At 39.1% G+C, this 9,556-nt stretch overlaps 1 protein-coding gene across 1 annotated transcript; it reads left to right on the top strand.

Annotated features, from left to right (window-relative positions):
- The first annotated feature begins 7,557 nt into the window (after nucleotides 1–7,557).
- LOC147891942 (cytochrome P450 71AP13-like) lies at nucleotides 7,558–9,229 on the top strand. Its single transcript, XM_087388891.1, has 2 exons — nucleotides 7,558–8,426; nucleotides 8,506–9,229. The coding sequence occupies exons 1-2, from the start codon at nucleotides 7,575–7,577 to the stop codon at nucleotides 9,142–9,144; spliced, it is 1,491 nt and encodes a 496-aa protein (XP_087245017.1). The 5' UTR covers nucleotides 7,558–7,574; the 3' UTR covers nucleotides 9,145–9,229.
- The last annotated feature ends 327 nt before the right edge of the window (nucleotides 9,230–9,556 follow it).

Here is a 9,556-nt window from a genome sequence, read left to right as displayed (position 1 = left end):
TTTGACAACTCATGCATGATGCATGTTAAGAAACAAGGAAATATGCATTTCTAACCAAGTAAATGATATCCAAACCACTGTTTTAGAGATAAACAGGTAGCATAGAAGCACCTCGATGCATATTTTTTTGACTCATGCATGATGGGTGGTGAAAAACAAGGAAATATGCATGCCAACCAAATAATGATATCCGATGATTATGATATTTGAGCCTTAAAGTGGATAAAATTAATTCATGTGTAAAGTATCATACCCATCAAAGACATATACATACAATAGAATCACCCTGATGCATATTTTTTGACAACTCATGCATGATGCATGCTAAGAAACAAGGAAATATACATGTGTAACCATGCAAATGATATCCAACCGGTATGATAATTTCATGGGTGTTAAAATGGATAAGATTAAGGCTTGCACAAAGTATCATACCGTCAAAGTTAAACACGTATGATAGAAGCACTCCCATTGCATGATGTGCGGTGACAACAAATGAAATATGCATGCCCAACCATGAATTGAATGTTATGTGATGGATATGATAATTTTCATATGACTTTAAGTAGGTAAAATTAAGGACCATGAAAAGTATCATACCAACCATAGATAAAAACATAGCCTAGAAGCACACTAATGTATATTTCTCCACACTCATGCATGATAGGTGGTGAGAAATAAGAAAATATGTATGCCCAAACACGAAAATGATATTTGATGGGTATGATACTCTCCACGGGATTTAAATTGGGTCAAATTATTGCTTGCACAAAGTATCATACCCATCTGAGATAAAAGCATAGGATAGAAGCATCTTGATACATATTTTTTCAAACTCATGCATGATGTGTGGTGAGAAACAAGAAAGTATGTTGAAACATGTGGTTGTGGAGGACCTTGAGAGTGATATTGAAGGGAAATTTTGTGATTGGATGGATCCTATTGTGATAGCCAATGATTGGCTAGAAGTATCTATGGATAATGTATCATGGCCTATTAAAAGACATCATTTAATGGAAAATCAATCTGACTACTTAGTTCTTGCCATGTTGTTTGTGTTTGAGACTCCATAGATGTCAAGATGTGGTATTAGAGCCGATAAAAATGTCACCTTATCCTTCATGATATGTCTTTCTCATTTAGGGTCTCTCCTTGATTGAATCGCAAAGCTGCCATTTTTTGCTTACTACTTTCATATCATAAAAGAACTATTTGCAGATGCTCTTAGAGTCCTCGCTGGTTTGCATTGGATATTAGCACTCATTTTTCCACTATTTCAACTTATCTATATGAGAGTGGTTTGGCTCATAGAAGAGTTATCTTCTTTTAGTTGTTTACAAATCATGATCTTGGAGCTCTCCTACTACCTGCTGCTACAATGTTTTTATCTTGGTTTTAGATCTAAATAGCTCGATGATGCTCTACTCTAGCTCCTATCTTGGCTACTGATGTTAGGACTTCATATGCTGACTTTACTCCATGAGGTTGTAGACAACCAGTTTCCTTCTCCCTGTCAAGTTGCTGTGGGCTCTTCATTAACACAAGCCTATTAGATCTTGCTATTCCCTGTGTGTTGCGGTGTGTCAAATTCTAGTTATGAGCATGATAGTAACAAATTCATCCAAGTTGAAGACAAGGACTTGACAAGTTCCCACTAGATCATGTTCATCCATTGAAGCAACAAGGGTCTAGCAACCTATATGGTTCTCTCAGAAGCCTCACAAGAAGTCTCTCATCCACTCAATCTCTTAAGTGGTGATGTTATTCTTAGTTTATCCAAAAACTTGCTATTTGCAACCAAAGATTCATGTTGATTGTCTTATTGGTTCTCCAGGCAAAATATCTAATTTGACATAGATCCATCTTTTTTTCTTAAGGTTCGGTAGCCACGAGACAGAGACTCTATATCCTACTTTTGAGTGCAAACATTTGGCAAAAGATCCTAAGGTTACTTTACCTTCTATGAGGGTTATAGGTGGCAGATTTTGTAAGCCTATAGCTAGCTTATTTATAGCCACATAAGGTCTAGTTTGTTAAGGGGTCTATAGGGACATGTGTCGACTCGCTTTATTTTCTTTTTGCCCCCTTGAAAATCAAAATTTGTAAACACCGTAATTCCCTCTCTTGTGAATCAAACAATGATAAGAAAATCAAGGTTAAGTGCAAGGATAAGAAAGTAAAGCTAAGAACATGGTATTATCATTATACAAAACAACAAGGGATTTTTTATTTTTGAAGCAATAATTTGCACTTGTATGGTTGTGGTGACTTTTTTTGTAAGGAGTTATACATTACCAAGCAATGATAATCTTAGCAAGACCTCTCCATGTCCTTGCATGATGTAGTTAATAAATTGACGGGTATTGGATTCCATACATGGTAATCTAAAGTTCTGTATCGACTCATGAGAAAATATTTATGGGTTTTTCTTAAGGGATGAGATCTAAAGGAATCCTTTAAAAATGAGTACTAAAAAGGCACTTGGGGTACATAGCTGCTTCACTTGGAGATGAACGTATTCACCATATTGATGGAATCTTGGATGTAAAGCTTGCTTTAGAAGAATTGAGTAAGGTGTTCGGGATAGATGCATGGCACTCAAAGGTGAAGTTATTAATGCAGTTGTATAAGCTCCATTTTGATCCAAGAGAAGAGTTCCTCACTAGTCACTTTAATAAGTACAAGAGCATAAAGCAATAGCTTGCAATACATAGATGAAGACAAGACCAAGGCCATTCTACTTGGTGGATACATTATCTAATATGGACAATTTAACCTTGCATGATGTTGAAGTCTCTTTTCTAGAAAGGGAAGAAAAATCTAGTTAGAAGGAAAAGCATGCACTTCTACTCTTGATCACAAGTTCATGAGTAGTAAGGTAAATTTTTAGAAAGGAGTGTGAAGGATGAAATGCAGCTATTTTGGCATGATAGACTCTAAGGAGAGGAATTGCAAGAACAAAAGCAAGCCTCAATGCACATTCTACAAAAAATTTGGTCATGACAAAAGGAATTTTTGTCAAGAAAATATTGTGGAGCAACCATATCAATATATCAAGAACAAAGGAAATTCTCAATGCATAATCTACAAGAAATTTGGTCATGATGGAAGGGAGTTTTATCAACAAAATATTGTGGAGCAACCATCTCAGCATAACAATGGTGTACCAGTTTCCAAGGACACCTCTTCTAAAGTACTATTTTATAATAAGGTTGCCCTAGGCACCGATGATGTAGCTAAGGAAGCTAGATGGAATTGAGAGCATCCTACTTATGAGGAGGAGCCCACATCAATCTCTATTATCCTACTTCCTAGTCACACCCTCATCACACCACTAGCCAATGAGCCTAAAAGGGGAGTAAGGGGGGGAATTATCATTGTAAATCCGCAAGTCTATACTCTTGATGACATAGGTATTTGGTAGTGATCAGCCTACCATCAAGAAGGGGGTGTTGAAACATTTGATGCTAGAGGACCTTGACAGTATTTTAGAAGGGAAACTGTGTGATTATTGGAGATGATTACGATTTCCAACGATTGGCTAGACATATCTAGAAGGATGTGATGGATCATGTATCATGGCCTATTTAAGAGGCATCATCTAAATTGATTCGATTGCCTAGTTCTTGCCATTTTGTTTGTATTTGAGGCTTCATAGATGCCAATAAAATATTCATGCACATATTTGCATCACATTCTACCATTGTAATGTTAGCTTGAGAATCATCATTTGAAAATCATATAAGATAGGTATGATAATTTAATGGGACACTCATGCATGATGCATGGCAAGAAATAAGAAAATAGGCATTCCTATCCATCCAAGTGACATATGCATACGATAGAAGCACACCAATGAAAATTTAATGGGACACATTCATACAATAGAAGCACACCAATGCATATTTTTTGACAGTCATGCATGATGCATGGCGAGAAACAAGAAAATAGGCATGCCTATCCATCCAAGTGATTTTCGATGGGTATGATACTTTGTACAGGCATTAAATTAAGGAAGATTAAGGCTTGTGAAAAGATTCATACCCATCAAAGACACACATATATGATAGAAGCACCCTGATGCATATTTTTTGACACTCGTGCATCATGCATGGTGAGAAACTAGGAAATATGCTCCCAATCCATGCAAACAGTATGTGATGGCCATGATAATTTTCATGGAACTTAAAGTGGGTAATATTAAATCTAGTGCAAAGTATCATACCCATCCAAGACATCCATATATGATAGAACCACCGTGATGCATATTTTTGGCACTCATGCATATGACACATGGGGAGAAATAAGGAAATATGCATGCCGAACCATGAAAATGATATTCAATGGGTATGATACTTTTCATGGGAATTAAAGTAAGTAATATTAAGGCCTATGCAAAGTATCATACCCCTTGGAAGTACCCCGATGCATATTTTTTCACACTCATGCATGATGCTTGGTGAGAAACAAGAAAATACAAATGCCCAACCATACAAAAGATAGCCAATGGATATGATACTTTGCATTGACCTAGAAGTGAATAATATTAAGGTTCTTACAAAGTATCATAACAATCTAAGACATGCAGATAGGATAGAGTTATCTCGATGTGTGTATTTTTTCATGGTCATGGATAACGCATGGTGAGAAAGATGGTAATATGCATGCCCAACCATGCAAATCATAGCTAATGGGTATAATAGTTTTCATATGACTTAAATTGGGTAAGATTAAGACTCTTGCGAAGTATCATAACAATTAGAGATAAACATGTAGGTTAGAAGCACACTGATGCATATTCTATAACTCTCATGCATGATGAATGGTGAGAAACAAGGAAAAATGCATAGCCAACCATGCAATTGATACCCAATGGGTAGGATACTATTCACAGGTGTAGGATTAGGGTATAGAGCTTAGGGTTTAGGATATAGAATATAAGGGTTTAGGGCTTAGGTAGAGGGTTTAGTTTTGATATAGCATATAGGTTCAACATCTAAGGTATTACTTTGGGGTATACGTTTTAGGACTTTAGGGCTTAGGGTGTAGGGTTTAGTTTATAGAGTTTATGGTTTATGATTTTGGGTTTAGGGTTTTCAACATTAGGGATTAGAGTATATGGTTTTAGATAGGGATTAAGCTTAAGGATATAAGGCATAGGGCTTAGGTTTTAGGGTGTGAGATTTGGGATTTAGGGTATAGTGTTTAGGGTATAGGGTATAGGTATATGATTTATGGTATAGGGTTAAGAGTTTAGGGTATAGAGTTTAGATTATAGGACTTAGGGTATATGATTTATGGTATAGGGTTAAGAGTTTAGGGTATAGGGTTTAGATTATAGGACTTAGGGTTTAGGGTTCAGGATTATAGTGTAGGGTATAGGGTTTAGAGTATAGGGTTTAGGACATAGGTTCTAGGCTATCAGGTATATGGTATAGAATATAGGGTATGGGGTATAGGGTTTTAGCTAGAGGATATAGGGTTTAGGTTACAGTATTTGGGGAAAAGGGTTTAGGTTGTAGGATTTAGCTTATAGGGTTATAGGGTTTAGTGTTTAAGGTTTAGAGCTTTAAAATATGGGGTTCAAGGTTTAGATTTTTGAATATAAGGTTTAGAGTATCGGTTTAGGCACTAAGCTTCTCAAGATTAGACACTAAGCTTATGAGGATTATGACTAACTTTAATCATTTGGTCTAAATAAGAAGAAATCTTTTAATTAAGATTGTTTCTACGAGTATAGTTTATGTATAAATTTCTTTCCATGATTAGAGATAAATAGGATATTAGGAGAATATTTATGTAAATTTTGTGCATAAATACTTCTATTCTAAAATAGGAAGATTGGATATATTTTTATGTAGTAAATCTTATGCATAACTATGTTTATATTAAAAGAAAAAATTTGGATATATTTTTAAGAAAATATTTATGTAAATTTATCTAGAAATGAGGGAAGGGAAGGCAGGAGGGAAAAGCAGGGAAGGGAAAGGAAAAGGGAGAGGGGAAAAAGGAGGGAAGGGAAAGGGAGAGGGGAGGGGAGAAAAAGGAGGGAAGGGAAAGGGAGAGGCGAGGGAGAGGGGAAAAAGGATGGGAAGGGAAGGGGAGAGAGCAAGGGAAGGGAGGACGGGGAGGAAGGGAGGGGGACATGGGAAAGCAGAGAAGATAAGGGTGGAGTGAATGCAAGGCCATTTTAAAAAAAAGGGTGAAAAGAAAGTGCAGAGGAGAGAAGGAGAAGATTAAAAAACAATAGATCCCAAACCCTTATCTCACTAACCCTAAATATCCTATAAAAGGTCTCCTCCCCTTATTCGTTCTCTGCTTAATTCATTGGAGCAAGAAAGAGCAAGAGAGCATGTAGAGCAGTTTGATTGTTGCAAGTCTACCTATCTATCAACCTACTATCCAAAATCTTTTTGAGGTATTTACAATTATTTTCTAATTCTTTTTCTCAAGAACGTTGAAATTTTTCTTTAAAGTTTTATTTTTTATTTTTGGAGAGAGAGAGAGAGAGAGAGAGAGAGGGAGGGAGGGAGGGAGAGAGAGAGAGAGAGAGAGAGAGAGAGAGAGAGAGAGAGAGAGACTTTGCGATTATTTGGCTAATGTCAATAATGATGATGGTGCCACACGAGTGACATAGTGACTAAGTGGTGCTAAAGAAAAACCATTTTTTGCTAGCTTTTTACCTACTATGTCAGCAACAGTTTGCTTTTCCTTTCAAGTCCGTCCAAAAGTTGTGCAATAAAAATGTCATTCTATACCAACAAAGTGGAGCATGTAACATGATTGCATGAAATGCAAGTTGTTATGTAAAGTGATAGGCTAAGTGTCAATCATACCACACAAGTAATGCACTACAAGTGAGTGGCGTTGGAGAAAATATTTCTCCCAATTATCAATTAATATGATGCTAAAGGTAGGTAGGTTTTTCAAATTTTGTACTAACCTACCAAAAATTCTAGCTAGTATTTGTAAAGATAGTTTAGTCTTTCTTGATTTCATTTAGTTTTACATATGAACATAATAATTATCATTTTAGTTATTGGTTTTCAAAATTATTAAGACAAGCATAGTTTCAACACCAAAACATAGCAAACAATATCCCCAGAACATAGCAAACAATATCCTTGATTTCAGCCTAGACAAAATAGACTCAAGGGTGGCTTTTCGAATCACTAGCTTCTAAGGGCCCACAATAAAGGCATTCAAGGTGGCTTTTCAAATCACTCGCTTCTTGAGGGCCAATTTCAGCCTAGACAAAATAGACTCAAGGGTGGCTTTTCGAATCACTAGCTTCTAAGGGCCCACAATAAAGGCATTCAAGGTGGCATTTCAAATCACTCGCTTCTTGAGGGCCAGAGTAAACCCATTCAAGGGTGGCTTTTCAAATCGCTCGCTTGTAAGGGCTCTAGCTAGAGTAAAGGCAATCTTTGAAAAAGGAGCTTTTAGAGAACGCGATCTAATGGAAAAGTGTATCTCTTTACAAGTTTGTGAAGGATAAGTTGAGAGCTCGATTTGAAGCACGGCATTGCGCCCTTACTTCCGAGTTCCAACACATGAATATATGGACTACCTGCATGCTCGGATCTCTTCTTCTGCTTGCCTTCCTGCTCTATGGTGCTCAGTTTACAAAGCATCGCTTACCTCCAGGTCCCCTTCCTTTGCCCCTCCTCGGCCATCTTCATCTCTTAGGACGGATTCCTCACCTTTCCTTCAGTATTCTCGCACGTAAATATGGCCCTATCTTATATCTCCGCCTCGGTTCTTTCCCAACTGTCGTCGTCTCTTCTGCTTCTTTTGCAAAAGAAATCTTGAGAACCCACGACTTAGGTTTTGCTTCTCGCCCCCGTAACCAGGCTTGCAAGCTTCTCTTCTACGATCACATGAGCCTGGCATTCATGCCTTATGGATCCCGGTGGCGACAGATGCGCACCTTGTACGCCACAGAATTTCTCAGCCTCCAAAAGCTCGAGTCGATCGCCGACATGCGAGAAGAAGAGAATGTGTCCCTGCTGCGATCTGTGTGGAATGCATCCCAGCAGGGGAAGGTGCTGAATGTGAGCAAACTTGTCTCTCTCCACGCGGAGAACTTAATAATGCGTGTTGTTATAGGCAGACGACTCCCTGAGGAAAGCGGTCTAAGAGACATGCTACAGCAAGTGTTCAGATTAAGCGGACTGCCCTTCATCGGGGACTACCTGCCGTGGCTTCGGTGGTTTGACAGCCAAGGGCTGTTGAACCGCATGGAGAAAGTGCGACGAATGACCGATATTTATCTGACTGAATTGCTCGACGAGCGCAAGACGGAAAGGGCCGCGATGTCTGGCGAGGCACCCGGCAGAGACTTCCTGGACGTTTTGCTATCTGCTCCGGACGAGGAGAACGGGCTCGACCATCTGAGCGACGATGTGATCAAAGCTATTATCGTTGTAAGTATGCTCGATGGCAAAAGGCTCCTTGCATGAATGAACTTCAACATTTGTACAGTGACAATTGTAATAAATGCAGGAAGCGTTCGGCGCCGGAAGCAAGAGTTCTTCTGCAGCAACGATCTGGGCCTTAGCCGAAGTCGTGAGAAATCCAAAGATCGCACAGAAAGCACAAGGCGAGCTGGATTCAGTTGTGGGTCTGAGCAGGCGATTGGAAACGTCAGATCTACCGCGACTGGAGTACCTCAAGGCAATTGTGAAAGAGACTCTACGTCTTCACCCACCGGCACAGATTCTTCCTCACGTAGCAACGGAGGCGTGCGAGGTGGGAAGGTACAAGATCCCGAAGGGGACGAGGGTGGTGGTGAATGCATGGGAGATAGGCAGGCAAGAGGGCAGCTGGGAAAATGCTCAGATTTTCAGGCCAGAGAGGTTCATGGGAAGCAATGTGGATGTTTTCGGGCAACATTTTGAGCTGATTCCGTTTGGGGCAGGGAGGAGAAGATGTCCAGGGATGAAGATGGGCATAGCTTCTTTGGAACTTACATTGGGAGCTCTTCTCCATGGCTTCCATTGGAGCCTTCCAAACGAGGAGAGCCTTTCCAATATCAACATGGAAGAGGCCCCTGGAGTAGTCTCCCATATGAAGCATCCCCCTATGCTCATTCCAAGCCCTAGGCTTCCCCTTGAAGCATACTCACTGCCCCCTATAGAGTAGTGGGCCCTAAGCGGACTTGGCCAAGTCTAGCCCCCTCGTCATGTCTTAGCCCACATAAAGTGTCATAAGAGTTTGAATGAGGGACTTCAAAATATTCACAAAAAAGTGAACAATGCATAAATCTCCCCTCTGCTCTGGAAAGTTCATATCTTCTGCCTAGCATTATAAAAAATTTGGACTCAAAAAAGGGCTCTTTGGAGAATTACTAAAATATTAGAGGCTTGGATCAGGGAATATGGTATACATGAAGGAGATTATGCCATGTGGACTTCTCTATAACAGAGGCTCCCCAAATTTAGGAAAAATTTCAGTTTTCTTCCAATATAAAAATTATCTTTGGCAGGCCTACCTTGACCATGTCAGGCCTCCTTGTTTTTCTCCCATGGAAAACTATCCCCTAGCTAGAACTATG

The sequence above is a fragment of the Dipteris shenzhenensis genome, chromosome 17, assembly GCF_047967505.1.
Source record: "Dipteris shenzhenensis isolate YYH24624 ecotype China chromosome 17, Dip_SZ_1.0, whole genome shotgun sequence".
In the NCBI taxonomy this organism is placed as follows: Eukaryota; Viridiplantae; Streptophyta; class Polypodiopsida; order Gleicheniales; family Dipteridaceae; genus Dipteris; species Dipteris shenzhenensis.
The sequence above is the reverse complement of the archived record's forward strand: the minus strand, read 5'-3'. Positions and strand labels throughout refer to the sequence as shown.

Bases quoted from the DNA above. Each gene is read 5' to 3' on its own strand.
- LOC147891942 (XM_087388891.1), top strand. From the start codon at position 7,575: ATGCTCGGATCTCTTCTTCTGCTTGCCTTCCTGCTCTATGGTGCTCAG. The intron at 8,427-8,505 runs GTAAGTATGCTC...TAATAAATGCAG, and splicing joins TGATCAAAGCTATTATCGTT to GAAGCGTTCGGCGCCGGAAG.